This window comes from Hevea brasiliensis, chromosome 14 (genome assembly GCF_030052815.1).
Source record: "Hevea brasiliensis isolate MT/VB/25A 57/8 chromosome 14, ASM3005281v1, whole genome shotgun sequence".
In the NCBI taxonomy this organism is placed as follows: domain Eukaryota; kingdom Viridiplantae; phylum Streptophyta; class Magnoliopsida; order Malpighiales; family Euphorbiaceae; genus Hevea; species Hevea brasiliensis.
In genome coordinates, this window is record NC_079506.1 from 31,315,092 (window position 1) to 31,342,808 (window position 27,717).

Sequence of the window (27,717 nt, forward strand, 5' to 3'; positions counted from 1 at the left end):
CTGCGAAGGAGAAAAGCAGTTAACCTAACAAAATATCCTCCTGTGGCTCAGAAAATTTTTGAACAGGAGTGAGCGTTCGACTCAGAGAGTAAAATATCAATCTTAACTATAATCTCTATAACTATCTGAAACTAATGCAACCTGTAGAGTGAAATGCAACATCAACATCATATTCACATCATAGCATCAAAAAGGTAATTTGGAGCACTCACGCACCCTGTAACATCATTCATAATATATGGGAGCTGATCCCCTATACAGCTCTCTTCATTCCAACTCGTGCCGTGAAGAACTCACTTCGGACTTCCACTTAATTACCAAATCGGGTCCCAAATAAAAACTCAAGCCGTGTCTACCCGAAGGACCGGTCCAATGAAGAACTCAAGTCGTGTCTACCCGTCCTATCCATAGTCCACACCACATCACACGCACGCCAACGCACGCACACTGCTCCAAATTACCACAACAACATACATGGCACTTTAACATTTATCAATGCATCATAAATCGTGCCTAGAGTTTAACTACATAAATATATGCATATAAGTGATGCATGGGCATGCTAAACATATAATAATATCGAAATTATAATTAAAATTAATATTTTACTCACAAACTTGACGACAAATTACTGTGGCGGCTGGGCGGAGGAAGAAGGCTGTCCCGGCTCACCTGACAATTACATTACATCTATTTAATAAATTTGACTCAATACAAACAAAGAAAAAGACCAATACGTCCTAAGTCGTGCCGAAAATCCGGCAGAGTCTCCCCTATACCTAGGACCTACTCAACCTGCAAAAGGGCTAAAAACGCACTTCTATATTCACAATCCAAATATCAACAGTTCAATCATATCACACAGCCCCTCCTGGGCCCATCAAATCAGTCATCCATCACAATATGTAAAATTTCAATTTAGTCCTTATTATTGATCATTTTTGCAAAATTTGCCCAAACAAGCTCTAAAAATTATATAACTTTGCCCATGATCCTTAGCAATATTACTAAGCTATTGCAAAAAGAATCGTAATTTTCTAAGCTACCACGAATATTTTATGGATTTTTAATCCTATTTAAGCACTAGAAAATTACGAAAAAGCAAGGTTCGGGTTTACCTTTGCCGATTCCGACTTCGGGAACGCGCTTGGGACGTCTGACAATGGGGGGCTAGCCAAAACCTCGGTCCAATTCGGAGACTTTTCCGGTAACGGGTCTGTCTGGCCCGAAATTTGCAGACCCGGTCAACTGTCGAATTTCCGCGAATCGAGGATACCTACACGAAGCCCATAACACGGGGGTTAGTACATAAATTTTTCAGAATTTTCTAAGCTCATTTAATGCTCGAAAATACCGCGGTTCCGTGGGACCCACCGAAAAACGGTGTCGGAAAAATTCGAAATTTATGTCGTTGCGAAGCTCTCGACGAATGGAGCGTGTTGGTGGCCTCGGTTTTCTCGTGGGATTCACGGTTTTCGAGAAATCTAGCCCAAAAGTCGAAATGGGCTAAAATCTTCCCGAGCTAAAATCGGACAATCCGCTCAATGGATTTCGGCGTTCTTGGTGTCTATGGAAAGCTCTCGCCGAGTAGATGGTTTTGGACACAAGACCCGGTCCGATCGGTGGCCGGATCGGCCGGATTTGGCCGAGGAAGCTGAAGCGTGGCCTTGTGAGGACTTCGCGGCGTTCCATTGCGGGCGGCTGGCCTGGGACAGTGGAGGCGCCGTGAGGCGCGAGGCGGCGGTGGCCGGGGAGGGAGGAGAGAAACGAGAGAGAAGAGAGGAGAGGGCGTCGCGCGCGGGAGGAAGAGGAAGAAAAAGAGAAGAGACCGGTCCGATTCGACCGGTCCGATCCGGTCCGATTCGATTCGGCCGGTTCGATTCGAAATACAAAATTTTGAATTTTTACTCTGCCTCGGGACCGAAAACGAGGTCCAAAAATTCCGAAAAAATTTCATAAAACTCAGAAAAATACGTAGACTCCAAATATATTTTTAGTTTTGCCACGTGGTCTTTAAATTAATTTTTAAAAATCATCAAAGTTTATATTTTCGGAAAATCGAACCCGATTTTTAAAATCCGAAAAATCTCAAAAAAATTCCTAAAATTTAAATAAAATTTAAATATCAAAAATACTCATAATTAATAAAATTTTGGGGTGTTACATTCTTCCCCCCTTACAGAAAATTCGTCCTCGAATTTTACACAAGGCAGAATAAAACACATGATTATACATTGAACAAGTAAGGGTACTTGCTACGCATGTCCCGTTCTGACTCCCAGGTGCACTCTTCCACTGACTGGCTCCTCCACAAAACCTTAACCATAGGGATCTGTTTGGATCTTAGCTATCTTACTTGGTAGTCCACTATGGCTACAGGTTGCTCCTCAAATGTCAAATTCTCCTTTATCTCTATCACATCCGGCTGCAGTACATGAGAAGGATCGGGAATGTATTTCCTGAGCATGGAGATGTGAAACACGGGATGAACGTGAGAGAGGTTGGGTGGTAGCTCCAACCGGTAGGCAACTGCTCCAACTCTATCAGTAACCTCAAAAGGTTCGATATACCGAGGTGCCAACTTGCCCTTCTTTCCAAATCTCATGACTCCCTTCATTGGAGAAACCTTCAGGAATACATAGTCGCCCACTGCAAACTCCACATCCCTCCGTCTGGGGTCTGCATAACTCTTCTGTCTGCTGAAAGCTGTCTTCAGTCGTTCCCTTATTAAAGGAACTACCTCTGAAGTGTACTGCACTAGGTCTACATCATGCACCTTCGCTTCCCCCATTTCTGTCCAACACAGAGGAGACCTACACTTTCTTCCATATAGTGCCTCATAGGGTGCCATCCCTATGTTGGAGTGATAACTGTTGTTATAGGCAAACTCCACTAAAGCTAGCTGCTCATCCCATTGACCTCCAAAATCCAAGACACTCATGCGAAGCATGTCTTCGATGTTTGGATTGTCCTTTCAATTTGTCCGTCTGCGAGGGTGGAAGGTCATCGAAGTTCAATCTGTGTGCCAAGAGCCTCCTGCAACTTTCTCCAAAACAGAAGTGAATCGGGGCCCTCATCGGATATTATGGGCGGAACTCCATGCAATCGACTATTTCTCGAATGTAGAGCGGGCATCTTGTGCCACATAGTATGTAGTCTTCTGAGTAAGAAGTGAGTGATTTGGTCAAGCGGTCTACAATTACCCATATCGAATCATATCCTCGCGTGGTACGAGGCAACCCAGTCACAAAATCCATAGTGATCGTTTCCCACTTCCATTCTGGGATAGGGAGCTCTTGCAGCTTCCCTGACGGTCTCTGGTGTTCAAACTTCACCTTCTGACAAGTCAAGCATTTGGACACAAAGTCTGCTATGTCTCTCTTCATGCCATTCCACCAATAGCTATCTTTCACATCATGGTACATCTTGGTGGAACACAGGTGGATCTTGTCTGATGTATAGTGTGCCTCTCGCATGATTTCATTCCTGAGGTTGTCCACATCGGGCACACATATCCTAGAACCTTGTACTAGGGCGCCATCATTGGCAAATCCAAACTCACCACCTTCACCTTGCTGTACTCTTTCTATGATCTTCATTAATTGTTGGTCTCTGTGCTGGGAAACTCTAACTCTGTCCCTCAAGTCTGGCCTCACTGAAAAGTGAGCCAACAATACCCCCTCATCTGACAGATCTAGGATTAAACCTTGATCCATCAACTCATGTATCTCCCGAATCAACGGTCTCTTCTCTACCGAAATGTGCGCCAAACTGCCAGAAGATTTTCTACTCAGAGCATCTGCCACAACATTGGCCTTCCCAGGGTGGTACTGGATGGTGCAATCATAGTCTTTCAGAAGCTCCATCCATCTCCTCTGTCTAAAGTTCAAGTCCCTCTGTTGGAAGATGTACTTCAAACTCTTATGGTCGGTGTATATCTCGCACACTTCACCATACAGGTAGTGTCTCCAGATTTTTAGTGCAAAGATTACAGCGGCCATTTCCAAATCATGGGTGGGGTAGTTCTGCTCATGCCTCTTCAGCTGCCTTGAAGCATAAGCCACTACCTTTCCATTCTGCATCAAAACACACCCTAGGCCAACTCTGGAGGCGTCACAATACACGGTGTATCCTTCACCACTCACAGGTAGTGTCAACACAGGGGCAGTGGTTAGACACTCCTTAAGCTTCTGGAAACTCACCTCACAGTCATCTGTCCAAATGAATGGAACATTCTTCCTGGTCAACTTAGTTAAGGGAGCCGCTATCCTGGAGAAATCTTGTACAAAACGCCTGTAGTAGCCAGCTAAACCCAGAAAACTTCGCACCTCAGTGACTGTTGTAGGCCTAAGCCAATCAGTTACAGCTTCAATTTTCTTGGGATCCACTTGAATACCGTCACTAGAAACCACGTGTCCCAAGAATGAGATGCTTTCTAGCCAAAATTCACATTTCGAAAATTTGGCGTATAGCTGGTGCTCCCTCAAAGTCTGCAACACCATCCTCAAGTGCCACACGTGTTCTTCCTCGGTCCGAGAGTATACCAGAATGTCATCTATGAATACGATGACAAAACGGTCCAAAAATGGCTTGAACACCCTGTTCATCAAGTCCATGAAGGCTGCTGGTGCATTAGTGAGTCCAAAAGACATCACCAAGAACTCATAATGACCATATCTTGTCCTGAAAGCCGTTTTGGACACGTCCTCATCCCTGATTCTCAACTGATGGTAGCCTGATCGCAGGTCTATCTTGGAAAAGAATCTAGCTCCTTGGAGCTGATCAAACAAATCATCGATCCGAGGAAGTGGATACTTGTTCTTCACAGTCACCTTGTTCGGTATGCTGTAGTCAATGCACAACCTCAATGACCCATCCTTCTTTCTCACAAATAGAACAGGAGCACCCCAGGGTGAAGTGCTCGGACGTATGAAACCCTTGTCCAAAAGCTCCTGTAGCTGCTCATTTAGCTCCTTCAATTCTGCTGGTGCCATCCTGTAAGGTGGCATGGATATGGGGTTTGTACCCGGAACAACATCAATGCAGAACTCTATTCCCCTTTCTGGTGGCAACCCTGGAAGCTCTTCAGGGAAGACATCCATGAATTCTCTGACAACAGGAACATTTTCCATGCTGACACCTTCTACAGATGTATCTCTCACCAATGCCAAATACCCTTGGCATCCACGCCTCAACATTTTTCTGGCACTAATTGCTGACACCAAATTATATGGAGCCACGCTCCTGTCACCATCAAAGCTAAACTCTTCCACACCAGGTATGTGGAAGTATACCTTTTTGTTCCTACAGTCTAAGGTGGCATAATGAGTTGCCAACCAATCCATCCCCAGGATTACATCGAAATCCATCACTGGTAGAGGAACCAAGTCTGCTGGGAGGATCTTTCCATCCACTACCACTGGGCTACCCGGAAAAACCATATCTACCTCTATGTTGTCGCTAAGTGGGGTAGCTACTGACAAAGGGCATTCTAAAGTTGTAGGGTTTCTACCCAACCTCATGGCAAACACAGGGGAGACAAATGAGTGCGTAGCACCCGGATCTATCAAAACACGAGCCTCATAAGAATGCACTGTAAGAATACCGCCACAACCGCATTTGAAGCTTGAGCATCCCGTGGGTCGTGGAAAAACCGTGCTTGACCCTACCCCGAGTGGCGTAACCCGACATCGACTTCTACCTCCCGATCTACCTCCAAATCCACGCCCCTTGTCCTCGCTACACCGAATCGATCGTCTGCCATGTTGGAAGCACCGGATACAATCGGGCGAGGAACATTTGCACGTAACCCCGTGACCCCATCTGTAGCTCATCAAAATGGGGCGATCTCTAGCAAAGTGGCCCGGTTGGCCACACCTGAAGCATACTCCTGACCCCATCAAACAAGGTCCTGAATGTCCTCTTCCACACTGTGCACACGGTGCCAAAGAGGATCCTGAACCAGAGCGAATCGCTTGCCTCGAATCATACCGCTGGATCCGCACTGGTCTGAACCCTCGAGATTTGTGTCTAAAACCACTCCTCTTATTTCTGCTTCTTCCTCTGTAAGTAGTTTGGCCACCACTATCCATAGTACCCATGTGGGGAACACCAAGAACCCTCTCGCTCTGCTTTTTCTTTGCTCTTCCATTGTCATCCACAAAGATAGCTAATCTCAACTGTCTGCTCGATCCACCACCACATCAAAAGATCGATCGGACATCATGGCCGTGTTCGCATACCTCCCGCCAAGCCCCTTTAGGAATCTTTTCACCTTCATCTTTTCAGTAGCTACTGCAGGGGCATATCTGCTCAATTCGTAAATTGCAGAGCATATTCATCTACTGCACTGCCATTCTCGCCTTAAGGCCTCAAAGGCCCACTGCTTCGATCTCTCAAGCTTTCGCACAAACCGATTGACAAAAGTTCCACAACCGAGCCCATGTCAAACCCTCCATCCGGTAACACGTAGTCATTCATCCATTGTCTAGGCATGGGCCCCATGACATCTTGCATACACTCTATCAATCTTCTATCAGTCAATGTAATTGCATTTCTGCTGTCATAGAATCAAAACCGATATGCATCGTCGACACATCATAGGTACTGTGCACCAACTTCTTGAAATTTATGATCTGCTTGTAAGATTCCTCTCTTGGTGCGGTGGATCTGCTGCTTGTGGAGGATGGACCATATCTTGAGCCATCATGTCGATGGTTCTCTGCGGACCAGCTAGAGTAGGCGCCATGGGGTCCATGGGACCTGTGCCATAAAGGACTGCTCTGTCTTGGTTGTTGCTCCTCTACTTGAGCGACTCTAGGCCTCCTACCCCGCCTCCTCGGGCGGCGCCTCATCTGTCGACACCTCATCGGGCACATCCGTTACAGTGCGATGGTAGCTCTCCTGCTTCTACGCATTTTCCTGAAATTCAGCAGCATTAGCCCACAAAATTCAAAACTGTACATTACACAGCTCTATAGACTCATATTTACACACAATATATGAAGCAGAAACTAGAAGCAAAGATGACAATGCAAGACGAATGTGGACCCTATATTTCCGCATGTGACTCCTAGTAGACTCTTCCCAACACTTTAGACAACCTTCCCTAAGAATCTGGAGCCTAGGCTCTGATACCACATTTGTCACGACCCAACCTATGGGCTGACCAAGACTAGGACACAGGCCACCTAAAGCCCCGAGGCCCGTAGTAAGCCTTAACTATTCATTAACCCAACTCTAAGGCCCATTTGGGCCCAATATCAAGAAAACAAACGGACAGAGTCCGGCCATAAAATGGACTTTCCAACGGGGAGTTTTCGACTCACCCGACCTGTAAACATAATAAACAATCCATTGGGGAGCTCAGCTCACCTTCCACATACTCATCAACATAATAATAAATGGGAGCTCAGCTCCCTCATCCAATCCATCAAAACAGACTTAAAATATTAAGTTTACAGGTCCAACATGAATATAATATTACAGACCAAATTCAAATAATTACTGCTAACACATGCGGAAATTCTAGGAGTAAATAAAATTACGCAATTATTGATAAACACCTGCGAAGGAGAAAAGCAGGTTAACCCAGAACAAAATATCCTCCTGTGACCTGTAAAAATTTTTGAACAGGAGTGAGCGTTCGACTCAGAGAGTAAAATATCAATCTTAACTATAATCTCTATAACTATCTGAAACTAATGCAACCTGTAGAGTGAAATGCAACATCAACATCATATTCACATCATAGCATCAAAAAGGTAATTTGGAGCACTCACGCACCCTGTAACATCATTCATAATATATGGGAGCTGATCCCTATCTGACTCTCTTCATTCCAACTGGTGCCTGAAGAACTCATTTCGGACTTCCACTTAATTACTAAATCGGGGTCCCAGTGAAGAACTCAAGCCGTGTCTACCAGAAGGACCGGTCCCTGAAGAACTCAAGCCGTGTCTACCCGTCCTATCCATAGTCCACACCACATCACACGCACGCCAACGCACGCACACTGCTCCAAATTACCACAACAACATACATGGCACTTTAACATTTATCAATGCATCATAAATCGTGCCTAGAGTTTAACTACATAAATATATGCATATAAGTGATGCATGGGCATGCTAAACATATAATAATATCGAAATTATAATTAAAATTAATATTTTACTCACAAACTTGACGACAAATTACTGTGGCGGCTGGGAGGAGGAAGAAGGCTGTCCCGGCTCACCTGACAATTACATTACATCTATTTAATAAATTTGACTCAATACAAACAAAGAAAAAGACCAATACGTCCTAAGTCGTGCCGAAAATCCGGCAGAGTCTCCCCTATACCTAGGACCTACCCAACCTGCAAAAGGGCTAAAAACGCACTTCTATATTCACAATCCATATATCAACAGTTCAATCATATCACACAGCCCCTCCTGGGCCCATCAAATCAGTCATCCATCACAGTACGCAAAATTTCAATTTAGTCCTTATTATTGATCATTTTTGCAAAAATTGCCCAAACAAGCTCTAAAAATTATAAAACTTTGCCCCGCAGTCCTTAGCAATATTACTAAGCTATTGCAAAAAGAATCGTAATTTTCTAAGCTACCACGAATATTTTATGGATTTTTAATCCTATTTAAGCACTAGAAAATTACGAAAAAGCAAGGTTCGGGTTTACCTTTGCCGATTCCGACTTCGGGAACGCGCTCGGGACGTCTGACAATGGGGGGCTAGCCAAAACCTCGGTCCAATTCGGAGACTTTTCGTGCAGTGCATGTCGGCGAAATTTGCGAACCGGTCAATCGCCGAATTTCGCGAATCGAGGATACCTACACGAAGCCCATAACACGGGGGTTAGTACATAAATTTTTCAGAATTTTCTAAGCTCATTTAATGCTCGAAAATACACTGCGAAGTTCCGTGGGACCCACCGAAAAACGGTGTCGGAAAAATTCGAAATTTATGTCGTTGCGAAGCTCTCGACGAATGGAGCGTGCTGGTGGCCTCGGTTTTCTCGTGGGATTCACGATTTTCGAGAAATCTAGCCCAAAAGTCGAAATGGGCTAAAATCTTCCCGAGCTAAAATCGGACAATCCGCTCGATGGATTTCGGCGTTCTTGGTGTCTATGGAAAGCTCTCGCCGAGTAGATGGTTTTGGACACAAGACCCGGTCCAATCGGTGGCCGGATCTGCCGGATTTGGCCGAGGAAGTCGAAGCGGCGCGGCGCAGGGACTTTCGCGCGCGTTCCGGCCGTCTGCGGCCGGGCCGGGATACCGGGAGGCGCCACGAGGAGGCGCAGGGAGGCGGTGGCCGGCAGGGGAGGAGAGAGAAACGAGAGAGAAGAGAGGAGAGGGCGTCGCGCGCGGGAGGAAGAAAAAGAGAAGAGACCGGTCCGATTCGACCGGTCCGATCCGGTCCGGTTCGATTCGAAATATAAAATTTTAAATTTTTACTCTGCCTCGGGACCGAAAACGAGGTCCAAAAATTCCGAAAAAATTTCATAAAACTCAGAAAAATACGTAGACTCCAAATATATTTTTAGTTTTGCCACGTGGTATTTAAATTAATTTTTAAAAATCATCAAAATTTATATTTTCGAAAAATCGAACCCGATTTTTAAAATCCGAAAAATCTCAAAAAAATTCCTAAAATTTAAATAAAATTTAAATATAAAAAATACTCATAATTAATAAAATTTTGGGGTGTTACATCTAAATTTATTATCTGATTGAATAAGTAATTCAATATGATCTAATCAATTGAATCATTGAATTAGAACCGTGATTCAGTCAATCTAAATAATGAACAAAGCAAAATTTTTTAGTGTTGATAAGAAAAATTTAATTCAAAACCTTATAAAATATATTTTAAATTACAATTAATGGGGTTAATTTGGTAAATACATATTATTTTATTAATTTTAATTATATATATATATATATCTTATTCATAATAATATAATAAATTTTATAAAATAATATCTTTATTTATTTTTAATATAAATTAATATTTCATAAATATTTAAAAAAATTTACATATTTAATTATATATTTACATATTTAATTATAGATTTTTTCCTATATTATAACAAATATGAGAAATAATTAATAATAACATTTAAAATTAAATATTTTTATGTAAAACTAAAAAAAAACTAATTAAATATATTTAAATATAACTTAATTAATATTAAAATTTAATTTCAAATAATTAAAATATAATTAACTAAATTTATTTATTCATTTATATTAATAAATATTATATTCAATTATATTCTAACTAATTCATATATAATTATTTATTTAATGACATTAATTAAATTGCTGATTCATCAATGGACTACGGATTTCAAGTGAGGAATCTGAAGTTGTGATTTGAGAATTGATTTTGGAGAACGTCAGTCGAAGCTGAGGTAAGCGTCTACTTTATAGAGGCCTTGTCATTAATTTTCTGTTTGAGAAATTTTTTGGGGGAAAAAGAAAAATAAAGAGTAGAAAATAAAAAATATTTATTATTATTTTTTTTTATTTTTATTTAAATAAAAAAATAAAGAAAAAAATAAAAATAAAAATTTATAATTTTATTTTATATATTTAAAAAAATAAAAAAATAATTTTATAATTTTAATATATAAATATAATTTTTCCTTATATTTTTATTATTATTATTTTTAATTAACAAAAAAATAATTAAAAAAAATAAAATTTATTTTCTTTCCTCTTTTATTTTCTTAATTTTATCTAAATAAAAAATAATATCATTTCAAAATTATTTTTTTTTTATTTATTTTTCTCCCTCACCCTTCTCCACCCATCCAAATCCAAAAGCCTTTCCTTGATGACGTAATCTGCAATACCACTTCTGCCAGCCGCTGATCCAGCTCCAACCACAATTTCCTGACGTGGACCTTTAACACCCTTTCAAACCCGTGTCCATATTGCGTCGCCCAGCTGGCAGTCCAGGTCACCACTACCTTCTCTTCGTATATAAATCCCCTGTTCGTTAACTGCTCACACCACCATCCCCCATTTCCATACTAGATTAAAACACTTCTCTCCAAAATCAGCCATGCACTTCTTCTCAAAGAGACCCAAACTCACCAGTGCCACGGCCAACGACTTTTCTTCTTCGCCACTTTCACTGCCTCGCCTTACCCAAGAACAAGAACTCGTCATCATGGTCGCTGCTCTAAAAAATGTTGTCTCCGGCGCAGCCACCACTAGTAGCACTACTGCCACATTAACAGATTTCTCGCAGGAGTTGTTTAGCCTTCAGTTTTCTACTACTACTCCTGTTACTTCATCACACTTTAGCACCAATTCTTCAGCCAATACTGTTACCACTGGTTTTGCCAACCCATTGTTACTGCCACCATTGGATCTTGACACATGCAATGTTTGCAAGATCAACGGATGCTTAGGATGCAACTTTTTCCCACCAAATAATCAAGAGGAAAAGAAAGTGACACGAAAACGAGCGAAGAAAAATTATAGAGGAGTAAGGCAGAGGCCGTGGGGCAAATGGGCAGCGGAAATCAGGGATCCGCGGCGGAAGACGCGGGTGTGGCTAGGAACTTTTAACACGGCAGAGGAAGCTGCTAGAGCTTATGATAAGGCGGCGATAGATTTTCGAGGGCCGAGAGCGAAGCTCAATTTTCCATTTCCTGACAACGTTAGCAATACTACAATTTTGGAAGAGAAAAGCACTCAAGGTCAAGAGGAAGAACAGAAAGAAAATTCTGGGAAAAGAAGAGAATTTGAAGTGGAAATGGAACTGGGTAAGGAATGTGAATTCTGGGAAAATATTGGAGATGATGAAATTCAACAATGGATGACGATGATGGATTTTGGTGGGAGTTCTTCAGATTCAGCTGGTACTGCTACTACTGTATTTTAATTAAATGTCAAAATTATTATTTTTGTCTTAATGGTTCTTTCATATGTTTTTTCAGAGAGAATCATTAGTTAATGATTTTAGAATGTCAATTTTTGTAATACTAATAATTCTTTTGATGAAATGTATACTAATCAGTTTACCAACCTTCAAATTTCTTGTTTGAGAAAATTCATAATCGATTTCTTAGTGATCTCATGAGGGTTGTGTGAGGTGATCAGCGTGTTTGGTAAGAGGGAAAATTTAAACTAGAAAAATGGACTGGGACCCACACGGGCCACGTATTGATTGTGGAAAGACAAATCGGATACCACCTGATGAAAAGGTAAGCGTGTCCACCAGCACTCCTACTTGCAAAGTGCGATGCCATTGCCACCTATAAAGACTACTAATAGAGACTTGCCCTTTGTATAAATTATAAAATATTATAATAAGAAACACATTGGGTGAATCAACATCATATTTTATTTGAACCTCTTTTGACACGTGCTAATTATTTTTATTTAATTTTATTATCTTCTTATTTTTTAACTCTTTTTCTTTTTGTCTAATGTTCTCAAATAGAATGTTAAATTAATTTTTTTATTTAATTGCTTTTTTAAATTCGATTTACTATATATTTAATAATTAAATTTTACACTACATATTATAATTTAAATTCATAATAAATAGGAAAATCGATTTATAATATTAAGTTGTCAAGTTTCGTTTAAATGGCAATGTTATATTTAGATATATATGAGAAGCTAGCCTCTTATTCAAAAGATCTTTAGAAATGGATCTTGAAGTTGAAATTTGAAAATCTAAATGGGTTTTATTCAAGGAAGAGAGTAAGGGATTTGAGAGAAATGGCAGAAGAAAGATCGTAATCAAATAAGATGACTTAAAAGAGAATGAGTGAGATGTGAAAAAAAAAATAGAGCTATTATCTATAAAAAGCAAAATGACATAGCATTGCATAAAAAAACTTTGATCCATTCAATTAGTTTTTTTTTTATAGAATTAATTGCACTAAATTAGATAAACATTTATTTTAATTAATGATTGAAATTAATTAAAATATTGATTTTGGTTTTATTTTTGGGATTAAAATTGATATGTAATTTGCACTATTTATAAATTTTATTAATATTCATATTTTAGGAAAAATCAATATTTTTTGTAAGAGATAGTGTATTATTTTTTAATATTTTTAGAGTATTAAATAGTTTTTAAAACAATAGAGGGAAATATATATTATAAAAAAGTTATTTCTAAATTTAAATGTATAATATAAAACTCTTTAACCATGAAATTTTACATAACAAAATGTTTTTAAGTTTTAATAGTTAATTTATTCGGTGGCATGAATAATTATTTTTACTTTACGTGATATTAATAAAATTGATTGTTACTTTTTTTTATATATTAATTATTAAAAAAATCTTAAATATTTAAAATAATAAAATATTAAATATACAATTATTAATTAAAGATAATTTATTTAAAAAAAAAATTATTTACAGCATCGCTATCCTAGAATATTTACATCAGCATGTCACTCCTAAAACATCTATAGAGAATTAAATAAATTTATTATATAAAATTTTAAAAATTTTACAATATATTTTTAAATTAAAAAATCCCCTTAAAATTACAACATTAGGGGCACTGGGCAGAGACCAAAGCCGCCAGAAAAACGTCAGCATCACTCAGAGGGAAATATATATTATTTAAATGCAAAAGAAGAAAGTAGAACAAGTAATTAAAAGGTTTCGTGTAAAGTTATAATTCATTATCTAATCATTGATTCGATGGAAATCTTTTTTTAATGGACTTGTTTTACTCGCTTGTAGATTATGAGGTGATGGGCCGCAAGCGCGTGAGAACATGTCAACCAAAAAGTTAAAAGAGTTACATTAAGCACGTGCACTTAACCATTCGAGTTTTGCGGATGCTGGTAGAGATCATGTTGTGACGTGGCTTGGCTTTTGAGAAGCACAAGATTTTTATCCCTTTCTCAACTTGGGATATTCCTTTTCTTAGGGGGTGTTTGGTTTACCTGTTGGGTGCAGCTGATAGCTGATAGACACCCAAACAGGTGAATTATAGTGTTTGGCAAGCTCAAAAAAATAGAGCTGATAGCTGATGGGCAACTGATATGATACCCATCAGCTGCAGTTTGTATCAGCTCTATTTTTAGAGCTGTTTCTCATCAGCTGATAGCTGATTTGGTTTTATTTTTTATTTTGACTATATTATCCTTTTTTATTTAACTAGAAAATTAATATTATTAATATTTTTATTTTTTCATTTTAAATTTTAACATTTTAATTAACTAATTTTAATTTTGATAAAATATTTTTTTATTAATAACATAAAATATAAAATATTTATTTATATCTAAAAACTTAAAATTAATTATAAATTTTTCTATTAACAATAATAATTATTTTATTATTTTATTTATATTTTTAAAATTATTTAATTATCTTAAAAAATAGTTATTTTCTTATTTCAATAATAAAATAAATGATATAATATAAAAGATTAATAATTATATATTTATTTAAATAATATAATATATTAATTTAATAATTATATATTTAATATAATGTAATAAATTTATAATTTTATATTTATTTAAATAATAAAATAAATTATATGATATATACCCTTATTAGTCATTTCACATATCAACAGCAACAGCTAAATATAATTTTACCAAACACTTAACATAAAACAGCTATCATCAGCTATCAGTTATCAGCTATCAGCTAACAGTAACAGCTATCAGCCAACAGCTATCAGTTGTATTCAACAGTTAAACCAAACAGGCCCTTAATCATCCTCATGCTCGTGGATGTTGTTTTAATTTTTTTTTAGTTTTTTTTCTCTCTCATAAATACAAATAATTATATTTGATTTTTATTTTTGTAACTTTTCATTTATTTTGAATTTAATTTTTATATATTTAAATAAATATTATACAAAAATATAGTAATTATATTTTTTTATTCAAAATACGAATGAACTAAAATAAAAGTTAAATATACTAACAATTGTTTAAAATATATTACAAAAATTATATTACTTAGTAGATAAATTAATATTTAAAAAAGTTTTAAAAATAATTATGAAAACTATTAACCAGAGAATTTGATTTATATTTTTTTAAATGAATTTGTGCTGATGCAATTATTGATCGATTATTGATGGAATCTTTATTGATAATGTAATTTTATAAATAAAAGTGATGCTTAATATTAATAGTAAAATTAGAGACTAAATAAAAAAGATACTAATAACAGTTTTATTGGTAATTACTGATCAACTTGTATTTGATTGGTAATATTAAAAAAATTCAAAAAATTAAAAAACTTTTCTTGTAAAATTTTTTCCTTATTGATTATCAATGAACTAATTTTTTTTAGATAATATTGATAAAAAAATAAAAAATAAAATTTTAAACATCAATAATTACTAACAAACTCATTTTTTTATCATAAATATTAAGAAGAAAATTAAAAAAATATATATTAAAAACTTAAAAAATTTTACCTATAAAAATTTATTGTCGGTAGGTAATTGTCAATGAGCACATATTTAATCTATAATCTTAAGAAGAAAATAAAAAAAATTAAATAAATTACCTATGAAAATTTTTCGTCAGTAATTACTAATAAATTTATTTTTTATCGATAATATTAAAAAAAAGATAAAAAATAAAATTTTTAAAATAAATTGCTTGCGAGAATTTGTCATCGTTCTTATTGATAATTACTAACAAACCATATTTCATTAATAATAATAAGAAAAAAAAAGAAAAAAATAAAAAACTTAAAAAATTTTACCTATGAAAATTTTTCATTGATAATAATAAAAGAACTTATATTTGATCAATAATATTCAAAAAAAAAAAGAAAAAATTAAAATAAATTACTTATTAAATTTTTTTTATCGGTAATTACTGACAAACTTATTTTTGATCGATAATATTAAGAAAAAAATTAAAAATAAAAATTTTAAAATAAATTACCTATGAAAATTTATCATCGATAATTATCAACGAATCATATTTGATCAGTAATGTTAAGAAAAAAATTTTAAAAAGTTTACCTATAAAAATTTGCATCGTAATTATTAACGAAACTTATTTTGCCAGTAATACTAAGAAAAAAATTAAAAAATTTTACCTATGAATTTTTTTTTCAGTAATTACTAATATTTTGTCGATAATCATCGATAAATCATAAAAAATATAAATTCCTACATCGTTTGTGAATAGATTGAAGAAGAGTTAGTTTCTTTATAAAAAGAAAGCCACTTCCTAATATATGGTAATTGTGGTACAACCACTATGTGTGACCTACTTTGAGTGTAACGACCCAGCCCAGCCCAGTCAGTATTGTCCGCTTTGGCCCGTGGGCTTCACGGATTTGTCCCTTGGGAGGTTTCGCTCCCAAAAGCGCGCTGACCAGTTTAGGCTGACCCCCACATATATGGCCCAGATTCCCTTCTCCCATTTCCGATGTGGGACGGGCGCACTGCGCAGCGTTACGTCGCCGTCCCCACACCGTTACAACCCACCAACTTCCACTGGGGCGTCCTCGCACCCACTGCATCGAGGGAGTCCGGCTCGATACCAATTGTTGGTCTCGTGCCGGAAACTCTAACTCGTCCCTCAAGTCCGCCTCACCGAAAAGTGAGCCAACAATACCCCTCATCTGAAAGATCTAGGATTAAACCTTGATCCATCAACTCATGTACCTCTGAATCAACGGTCTCTTCTCTCTGAAATGTGCGCCAACCGCTGTAAGATTTTACGCTTAAAGCATCTGCTACTACATTGGCCTTCCCAGGTGGTACCGATGGGGCAATCATAGTCTTCCGAGCTCCATCAATCTCCTCAGTCAAAAGTTTAAATCACTCTCTTCGCAGATGTACTTCAAACTCTTATGGTCGGTGTATATCTCGCACACTTCACCATACAGGTAGTGTCTCCAGATTTTTAGTGCAAAGACTACAGCCGCCATTTCCAAATCATGGGTGGGATAGTTCTGCTCATGCCTTGAAGCATAAGCCACTACTTTTCCATTTCGCATCAAAACACACCCTAGGCCAACTCTGGAGGCGTCACAGTACACGGTGTATCCTTCACCGCTCATAGGTAGTGTTAACACAGGGGCAGTGGTTAGACACTCCTTATCCTCATCATTATAACTGACTCTATCGAGCTCTCTTCCTGTCCTTTGCATCTTATCCACTTCCCTTTTCCTATTTTTGGTATTGTTGGTATCATTTCAACTCTTTGTACTTATTCCTTAATTTTAGTCCTATCTCATCCTTACACCTTTTCCTTCAAAGATGTCTATCCCATCATCAACTTTAACTTTCTTTTTATTTCTTAGTCTTATCTTGAATACTAGTTTCATTACTTCAAGAATTCTAACCCTATGATTTACTCCTACCAGCACATTCTTCACCTTATGTAACACTTATAATTACCCATAGAAAAATTTTTTTTTTCTTGTATCCCCTTTTTTCCAACTTAACTATCAGAACATTATCATTCCCTATCAGCCTTAGTAGGAAATTGATTATCCTGGATGAATATGAGCCCCATAAACTATAAGTTCCATCTGAACTAACACGGCTGTAGGAAATATGTGTCATGCCTTAATTCCAAACAAGATACTTCACGTGTTCATTCTCCTTAATATAATCATATATCGCCCATAGCTTTCTAAACTTCAACCTCAAATTACCCATCAGCAACAATTTCATCTATTGAATCTCAACCATAAATAGTACTTCCTCCAGCTCATAGTTTAAAACAGTTGCAAACCTTAGTAGCTAACTCAATTTAACTCCTGTCATTACTCTGTTCGTCCTTTCATACTTAATACTAGGTATGCACTTACTGTCATTCTCATATCAGGAAATTATGTATGAATTTGTGCCTACTAAACTCTCAATAACTAGGTCTCCTTGACTCAGTTTCTATTCCTTATATAACCTTCTAGAACCAAAAGCACAAGCTAAACTTGAAAAGAAAGAAAATATCCTCTTATATTCAACTACACCCGATTGTCATATTATAACGTTTCACCTAAGTTTCTTGGTCTTTCTCTCCAAATTTCATCATCTCCTAGCACAATTATGCTCTACCTATAAGGTATCATCTGCATGAACCCTTTACCGTACCATTTTCCTTCTTGACATAATATTTTATAATTTATTAACTTTACTTATACTCGACCTATGATTCATATCTATCATCGTTTTTATTGTGCCCTTAACTTTTGTTGATTCCTGAAAGATTTCTCTCACTAATAAATTCTTCCAACACTAATTCCACCCTTATCTAGGGTCATTAATTTGATCCTTGAACTTTCTAGTGATTTATAACCATCCAGACTTGTCACTTTTCGTTCTACCCCTACTATTGTCCTGTCGTTATTGCTTCACTACAAAGTGATTCTGTTGATCACACTAAAAATGTTTGCCTGACATTCATAACGAACCTCTAACTACCTTCTCACTATCTCAAAAGTCTAACCTAAAACCTATTTGTCATTATCTATCATTCTTTTCCTCTCATCATACCTATTTGATCACTTAGACTGACTTTTATTCAACTTACTGCTTACTAACTTCTCTTTCTCTACCTATTTAGGTAGTCCGCAATACCATCGCACACTTTCTAATATTTACTCATTATTATTGTATTCCATACCTCCATCACTTTTCTCACTAATGTGGTCCCATTTTGGGTTTTCCATCCTTGTCATTCTCCTTGCCAAGAATAACACTTAGCCTATCCTATATCTTAACTTTGTTCCTTTTTATTATGCGCTCTTTAGGTTGTCCTTTCATTTATTTCCTTTGTCTTACCCAAAATAGAACTTGACTATTCTATCCCTGGTTCCATTCTTCTTCCTAACATAATAGCTGTACTTGCTAACTATATCTTTCAGAGTCTCTATCGCGTTATCATATGTCTGTGCTACTCAGATTTGGTCCTTTGACCACTCTAGCTAGTACTTCCACTAGCATTTAGATTATATTGCATCTGCAATCAATTGCCCAAACTTTCATTCTGCACTTTCTTTATCCATTGGCCTTCTGTGATTTATCTTCGCTAATTTATTACTCTTAACACTATTATAATTAGATTATACTATTGTTTTGAATAATTTGAAATTAGAAAGGAACTCAGCAAATTACAGTCATACTTTTATTGTATGATCTCTATTCTTATCCTTTAGCTTACATAATACCCTTACTACCTCGAGAACTGATTTTGCAGTAATTTTATTATTATTATTATTATTATTATTATTTTCCATGTTTACTCAAGTAGCCAAAACTTAAGATTCCGGGCACCCAAACCTGTCATCCAATTCAAAGGATTTACATCCATCTTGATCTGATTATATATGATTCCTATAATGGAACTTGTATCCTCTCCAGGATACCCGAGCCAACTACTCTCTACCACACTCTACAGTCCCATCTGGGACACTATTCCATAAGTCATCATTATCAGTAATAACCTTCGATCCATTCTGAAAAGATAGGACTATATCCTAACTTGCTGCAACAAAGGTACTACATCTACCACCTTGCGTAACCATGTCAAGTTAATGACTCTTTTATCATATCATAGCTCTATAAATCATCAATTCATAGTTTCGACCTTCTCTAGGTAGTAGAGTTGTACTTTATTCCATACTGATACACACAAGGTATACTATTCTCACTCTATAAGTGTCACCTTTACTTTGCAACTAGTCCGAAACCTCTAGTCTGATGGCAACTCTTGATGTAACTCTAGCTCATGCTGGGGTAACTGAGTCACTGACTCTAGTTATCACCCAACTGTGACCTTTCAATATTCTAACTCTAGACTCTTAGCCAGGAGTTCCCAACTCCTCTGCAAATATAGAACTCGTTCGGCATAACTGTACCAAAGCGAAGCCATCTCAAACACCCTCATTATGGAGCACCACGGGGATGCACGCAGCTCTACACAATAATCTCATGTCGATGCTGTCTGCGACTTACAGAGCGGACATCGAGAACATTGTATAGTTACTACAATACGTCCTGACAGACTAGGTCTCCTAATTTCTTATCTCTCCTGAATCTTCTATTATCACAAACTTATTACATTTGGGTCATCTACCGATGACCGCCAGAGTGGTATATTCATCCTTATCTAGGGCAACTATACTTTTAAGACTCACTTTTATGTACTCGTGTCTTACACGAAATGGGCACACCATTTAAACCCATACTGACAAAAATATAACATTTCTTGGAGTACGTATCCTCATGATAGATCTCACATGTCTACTAACTCTATTTCACATTTATGTGTACTCCACGAAAATCAAGACACTAACTGAGGAAATCTTATATTTCCCGAGGTATAACGTAGAATCTAGAAACAAAGAATTACAGGAAAAGACGAAACAGAATCCTATACTCCGCATGTGACTCCTAGTAGACTCTTCCCAACACTTAGATAATTTTTTCCTATGAATCGGAGCTTAAGCTCGATACCACATTTGTCACGACCCAACCTATGGGCGGACCAAGACTAGGACACAGGCCACCTAAAGCCCCGAGGCCCGTAGTAAGCCTAACTGTTCATTAACCCAACTCTAAGGCCCATTTGGGCCCAATATCAAGAAAACAAGCGGACAGTCGGCCATAAAATGGACTTACCAACGGGAGTTTTCGACTCACCCGACTGTAAACACAATATATAGTCAATTGGGGAGCTCAGCTCACCCTCCACATACTCATCAACATAATAATAAATGGGAGCTCAGCTCCCTCATCCAATCCATCAAACAGACATAGAATATTAAGTTTACAGGTCCAACATGATAATAATATTACAGACCAAATTCAAATAATTACTGCTAACACATGCGGAAATTCTAGGAGTAATTAAAATTACACAAATATTGATAAACAACCTGCGAGGTAGAAAAGCAGGTTAACCCAGAACAAAATATCCTCCTGTGGCCTGTAAAAATTTTTGAACAGGAGTGAGCGTTCGACTCAGAGAGTAAAATATCAATTTTAACCATAATCTCTATAACTATCTTAAACTAATGCACCCTGTAGAGTGAAATGCAACATCAACATCATTTTCACATCATAACATCAAAACGGTAATTTGGAGCACTCACGCACCCTGTAGCATCAATCATAACATATGGGAGCTGATCCCCTATACAGCTCTCTTAAATCCAACTTTGGTGCCGAAGAACTCAAGCGGACTTTCGCTTAATAAACCAAATCGAGGGTCCCAATGAAGAACTCAAGCGTGACTACCCCTCGAAGGATCGGGTTCCCAGCGAAGAACTCAAGCCGTGACTACCCGTCCTATCCATAGTCCACACCACATCACACGCACACCAACGCACGCACACTGCTCCAAATTACCATAACAGCATCATGGCACTTTAACAGTTATCAATGCAACATAATTCGTGCCTAGAGTTTAACTACATAAATATATGCATATAAGTGATGCATGGGCATGCTAAACATATAATAATATCGAAATTACAATTAAAATTAATATTTTACTCACAGACTTGACGACAATCACTGTGGCGGCTGGGCGGAGGAAGAAGGATGTCCCGGATAAAATGACAATTATATTACAATTATTTAATACAAATGACTCTATACAAATCAAGAAAAGACCCAATACGTCCTAAGTCGTGCCGAAAATCCGGCAGAGTCTCCCCTATACCTAGGACCTACCCAACCTGCAAAATGGCTCAAAACACACTTCTATATTCAAAATCCATATATCCACAGTTCAATCATATCACACAGCCCCTCCTGGGCCCATCAAATCAATCATCCATCACAATACGCAAAATTTCAATTTAGTCCTTATTATTGATCATTTTTGCAAAAATTGCCCAAACAAGCTCTAAAAATTATAAAACTTTGCCCCGCGGTCCTTAGCAATATTACTAAGCTATTGCAAAAAGAATCGTAATTTTCTAAGCTACCACGAATATTTTATGGATTTTTAATCCTATTTAAGCACTAGAAAATTACGAAAAAGCAAGGTTCGGGTTTACCTTTGCCGATTCCGACTTCGGGAACGCGCTCGGGATGCCTGAAAATGGTGGGGTAGCCAAAATCTCGATCCAATTCGGAGACTTTTCCTGAGTCGGTCCGTTCGCCGGAAATTCACAGATCCGGACAACTGTCAAATTTTCGCGAATTGAGGATACCTACACGAAGCCCAATAATAATATATAAAAAATCAGGGGTGTTACATTGAGCCTCACTAATTATTTTTTCAAAATTCATTTAAATTTTAAAAAATTAAAAAGTAATTTTACATTTAAATTATAATAATTAATCATTAATATTTAATTCAAAAAAAAATAAAAAATTTTAAAAAGTAAAAATAAATTAAAATTAAAAATTAAATTAAATTAAAAATATGAAATAAAAATTATTTACGAAAAGTTATTATTGGTAATTACCTACGATAATTTGTTGTCATCATCGGTAATTACTAACGAAAAATATTATTGATAAATAGTCGATAATTTATAAGCATATGATTTCTCACGAAATTATCTAAAATAAATCCTAATTTACCTACGAATAGTTGATTAGTAAATTTAGCGACAACATTTTTTTCGTCAATAAAAATTACCTACACTAAAATTTATGAACGAAAAAATTTAGTTGGTAACTCGTTGGTAATGTGTCATTAATCCTAATTACCAACGAATTATAGACATATTTGATCGATAATTTTCGTAGCTATTTTTTTAATTTCTTGTAGTGAATATATTTATATTGGATAGGATGATGGGATTACAGTTTTAAACAACAATTGTGTTATATTGATGATTGTGTTACATTTGAGGTAAAGTTATGGGACAATTGTGTTATAAATGATAAAGTTGAATAACAATAACATTACAAATGATACAGTTAAAGGATAACAGTGTTACAACTAGTAAAGTTGAATATTGTCTTGTTATACGTGGCATGAGAAAGAAGAGATAAATGCTGACTAGCGCCATTTTGGATTTATCCACTTAAATGTTTAACCGCCAAACTAGTGATTAGAGGTCAGAGGAATTTTACTATACAAAATTTAAAAGTTAAACGAGTTTTATGTTTTATTTTTAAGTTGAATGAATATGGTGTTATAATTGTATAAATTTAGGGATAATTATTAAAATTTATTTGCTTGTTTGGCATGATAATTTGAAGTTAAAACTGCTTTTTACAAAAAAAAAAAATCACAATTTTATATGTTATTGTAAAATATAGTTTGAAAAAAAAGTTATTTTGTTTTTTTAATATTTTAATAATTAAAAACTTATAATTTTAATTTTAAATTAATTTTAAATTTTTTAATTAATGGATTTAAAAAAAATGCTTTTTTGTGAATGGGTGGAAGCATGGATTTAGGGCATTTAAAGCATTGAAATTTCAAAAACCATTATAGGGTTTCATGCATCATACAAGTTTGTTATGGTCCTAATCAATTTTCAACGTCCAATTACATACTAAAACATATTTTAACATGCTTTAAACTTTCATTTGCCATTTAAGATTGTGAATTAACATTTAATTTAATTAATCCCTAATTAAAAGATGGGATTTTGAGTACTAACCTCTTGATGCACAATTGATGGAATTTCCATTCTTAGAATGCTCTTAGGACCTCAAATGTTGTCCCTCTAGCTTGTACACCACAAGCACACACCAATGATAGAAATGGCAGCCCCAAGTTTGCTTCCTAAGCCTATTCAACCACTTGAAGTTTGGGGTTTATGCTTTAGTGGGGTTGTTTGAATGTATGAAAGTCTAGAAATACTTTCTAGCAATTTTAATTCAAAGAAGATCAAGGATTTCTTCTTGAATTAAAATGAACAAATGAAGAGAAAAGGGAGAGAGAGAGTTGCCGTCCACTTTGATGAGGAAGAAGAGAAAATTATTTTCTCTTTCTTCCTTTTCCCCTTTTATAGTAAAGTAAAACCTTACTAACTCTTGCCACATGTCACCACAAGATCTCATTTTACTTTTGATTGACTTAATCCTATAGAGCCAAGTGTCAAGCTACATTTAAATTATGAAAAGTGGTCTTCCATCATAGGAAGACAAGTGGCAAGATCATATGGTGCCATGTGTCAACATCTCATGGTGTCACATGTCACCATATGATTTAATCTTACTTTTATATTTTTAATTTGAGTTCTTAACTCAAAATAATAATAATTTCTCTTCTTCAAATTAATTTATATCAAATATAAATTAATTGATTAATTAATCTCCATTAATTAATTTCTTACAATTAAATTCATATTTAAATAATTTAAATATAAATTTAATTTATGCTATACATTCAATAACCTAGATTTGGTTTCAAGTCATGCTAGGGACCTTGCAATCTTATTGCAAACCAAACCTATTTAATTAATTAATTAAACTCTTTAGTTAATCAATTAAATCACATTTTACTTGGTGATTAACTTGTATAGATGTGTGACTTACTAGGCTCATTACTTATTGGCAATGATAAATGATATTATCCCATAACATAATTAGAACTCTTTCTTACCTTAAATGATTTCTCTAAATCATTTCAGGCACATCATAGACCATGGTTGACACCTAGCATAGCATGCCATGGCCACCCAATTAGCAATAAGGAATACCTTAAATGAACCTTCAATCATATGTTACCATGCACTAGAATCTCTCCGTTACAAAATCCCAATTCCAGCTGGAGTTATGGTTAATGTCAAACTCCATTTGCTATAAACATTATGTTCTCTTTTAATTCCGATTCTTGATTAATTAGATTTTCTTGTCAGAAACTCTTTTCTGACTGAATCTATCTGTCCTCGCCAAAAACTTAAATAATTAAGAATAATTAAATGAACATAGGATTTTATCCCTATTTACTTAGGGTAACGGATTCTATCTTGATCAACACCTATCTCCATATATAACTACTAGGAGCCAATACATGCTCATATACCTATACACAGTACGAGTGTGAAAGCAGTATCAAACTCAAATCACCTATATATAGGATAACTGTATTATCTCAGGTCTAAAGATTATATGCATTAATATAATATATGACAATGCATTGACAAGAGTAAACTCCATGTGCTTGTCATAAGCATCACTGGTTCGGCCTACTTATCATGTATAAGTGCCTATAATGTTTATTATGTGACATGAGACTCATCACTCCATCTTATTTATATCTCATATAAATACCTTGGGAACAAACATGATTATAATCTTTCTAGATAAGTCATGTACCTTGTGAAGTATCCTTGATTGTGAACCAATTTATGATGCTTTGTTCTAGAAATACTGTCACTCATATTCTTGACAACTTAAGAATAGAATTTTTAATAAAATATCAATGGACCTTTTCAATTACACATAAATAAATTATGTAAATGGAAAAGTGAAATTGCCTTTTATTAATAAAATATGTACAAGGTACATACAAAATGATATACTTTAGGGCATACTACTAACAATCTCCCACTAGCAATAGAACCATTCATTACAATATCTTAGACCCATCTTCTCAAGATGTCGGTCTAACTGAGTTTGTGACATAGAATTTGTAAATGGATCAGCTGAATTTTCGGCTGATGCTATTTTCTGCATGGTTACATGACCTCGCCTAACTATCTCTCTGATAATGTGATAGCGCCTTTCTATGTGTTTGGATTTCTGGTGAGACCGGGGTTCCTTAGCCTGTATGACTACTCCATTGTTGTCACAATAGAGAGGAATTGCTGACTCAATAAAAGGAACTACTGCAAGTTCTGTCACGAACTTCTTTATCCAAGCAGCCTCTTTTGTAGCATCTGATGCAGCAATGTACTCGGCCTCTGTAGTGGAATCAACAGTCGTATTCTGTTTGGAACTCTTCCAACTGACTGCACCTCCATTATAAATGAACACAAAACTAGAGGTAGACTTTCTATCATCGATATCTGATTGAAAATCAGAATCAATATAACCATCCAATTGTAGATCGCCATCTCCATAAATAAAAAATAAATCCTTAGTTCTTCTCAAGTACTTAAGGATATTCTTGACAGCTATCCAGTGTTTCAAACCTGAATTGGATTGAAACCTGCTAGTCAAACTAACAGAATACGCGATATCCTGCCTAGTACACAATATTGCATACATCAAACTTCCAATAGCTGAGGCATATGGAATCCATGTCATCTTGTCTCTTTCTTCAAATGTCTTTGGAGACATCTCCTTAAAAAGATGGATACCATGTCTTACTGGTAACAATCATCTTTTGGAATCAAGCATGTTAAACCTTTTTAATACTTTTTTCAAGTACAGACTTTGGGACAAACCAATTATTCTTTTTACTCTATTTCTATAGATGCGAATTCCAAGAATATAGATTGCTTCTCCTAAGTCTTTCATGGAGAACGTATTTGACAACCATACCTTGACAGTTGTCAACATACCTATATCATTGCCTATCAACAGAATATCATCTACATATAAGACAAGGAAAGTGACAGCACTTTCACTAACCTTCTTATATATACATGGTTCATCCACATTTTTGATAAAACCAAATGACTTAATGGTTTCATCAAAATGGATGTTCCAACTCCTCATAGCTTGTTTCAACCCATAAATAGATCGCTTTAGCTTACACACCTTGGGACTATCTTGGGATTCAAAACCCCTAGGTTATTCCATGAAAATATTTTCATCAATGTTTCCATTGAGAAAAGCTGTTTTGACATCCATCTGCCAAATCTCATAATCATAGTATGCAGCTATTGCTAATAAAATCCTAATTGATTTAAGCATGGCAGCATGCGAGAAAGTCTCCTCATAGTCGATTCCTTATCTTTGGCGAAACCCTTTCGCTACTAGCCTTGCCTTATAGGTCTCTACCTTTCCATCAAAACCAATCTTCTTCTTGAAAACCCATTTATTTTCTATAGGTACAATACCTTCAGGTGGGTCAACAAGATCCCAAACTTGGTTCTTATGCATGGAATTAATTTCAGATTTCATAGCTTTAATCCACTTAGAAGAGTCTATATCTGATATAGCTTCTTCATAGGTACAAGGATCATCTCCATTATCTATTTCTTTATGAGTAAACAACTCTTGTTCATCTGCATGAAGAAAACCATATCTCTCTGGTGGATGAGATATCCTGGTTGATCTGCGAGGAATTACTGTAGATGTTTCATCAAAAGGCATAGGTTGACTAGATGAATCTATATTCATCTGATTTGTTGGTTGGTCAGAATTCTCTAATTCTAACTCTATTTGCCTTCCTTTACCACCTTCTTGAATAAACTGTTGTTCAAGAAATATGGCATCTCTACTTACAATAACCTTTTGTGATGTAGGCAAATAAAAATAATATCCAAAACTTTCTTTTGGATACCCAACAAATCGGCCCCTTTCTGATTTGGTTTCCAATTTGTCAGTCTTCAGCTTTTTAATGTAAGCTGGACAACCACAAATCTTAACATGTTTAAGACTTCGTTTTTTTCCATGCCATATCTCATAAGGTGTGGAAGAGACTGACTTTGATGGAATCCTATTCAGAATATGCAAAGTTGATTCTAATGCAAATCCCCAAAGGAAGACTGGCATATCAGTATAGCTCATCATACTGCGTACCATATCTAATAGGGTATGATTTCTCCTTTCAGACACACCATTTAATTGTGGCGTTCCTGGAGGAGGAGCCAGCTGGGATATAATGCCATGCTCTTTCAAGTATTTATCAA

General features: G+C 36.1%; 1 protein-coding gene and 1 long non-coding RNA gene across 2 annotated transcripts; one reads left to right on the forward strand and one right to left on the reverse strand.

Annotated features, from left to right (window-relative positions):
- Nucleotides 1–593: 593 nt before the first annotated feature.
- On the reverse strand, nt 594–1,627 carry LOC131173245 (uncharacterized). Its single transcript, XR_009143465.1, has 3 exons — nt 1,375–1,627; nt 1,119–1,276; nt 594–672 (listed from the first exon to the last, which is right to left on the reverse strand). It is a non-coding gene; the product is annotated as an uncharacterized LOC131173245 (long non-coding RNA).
- Nucleotides 1,628–11,012: 9,385 nt separating this feature from the next.
- LOC110652978 (ethylene-responsive transcription factor ERF109) lies at nt 11,013–12,056 on the forward strand. Its single transcript, XM_021808599.2, has one exon. It carries the CDS (start codon nt 11,078–11,080, stop codon nt 11,903–11,905), a length of 828 nt encoding a protein of 275 aa, XP_021664291.2. The 5' UTR covers nt 11,013–11,077; the 3' UTR covers nt 11,906–12,056.
- Nucleotides 12,057–27,717: the final 15,661 nt, after the last annotated feature.

Bases quoted from the DNA above. Each gene is read 5' to 3' on its own strand.
- LOC110652978 (XM_021808599.2), top strand. From the start codon at position 11,078: ATGCACTTCTTCTCAAAGAGACCCAAACTCACCAGTGCCACGGCCAAC.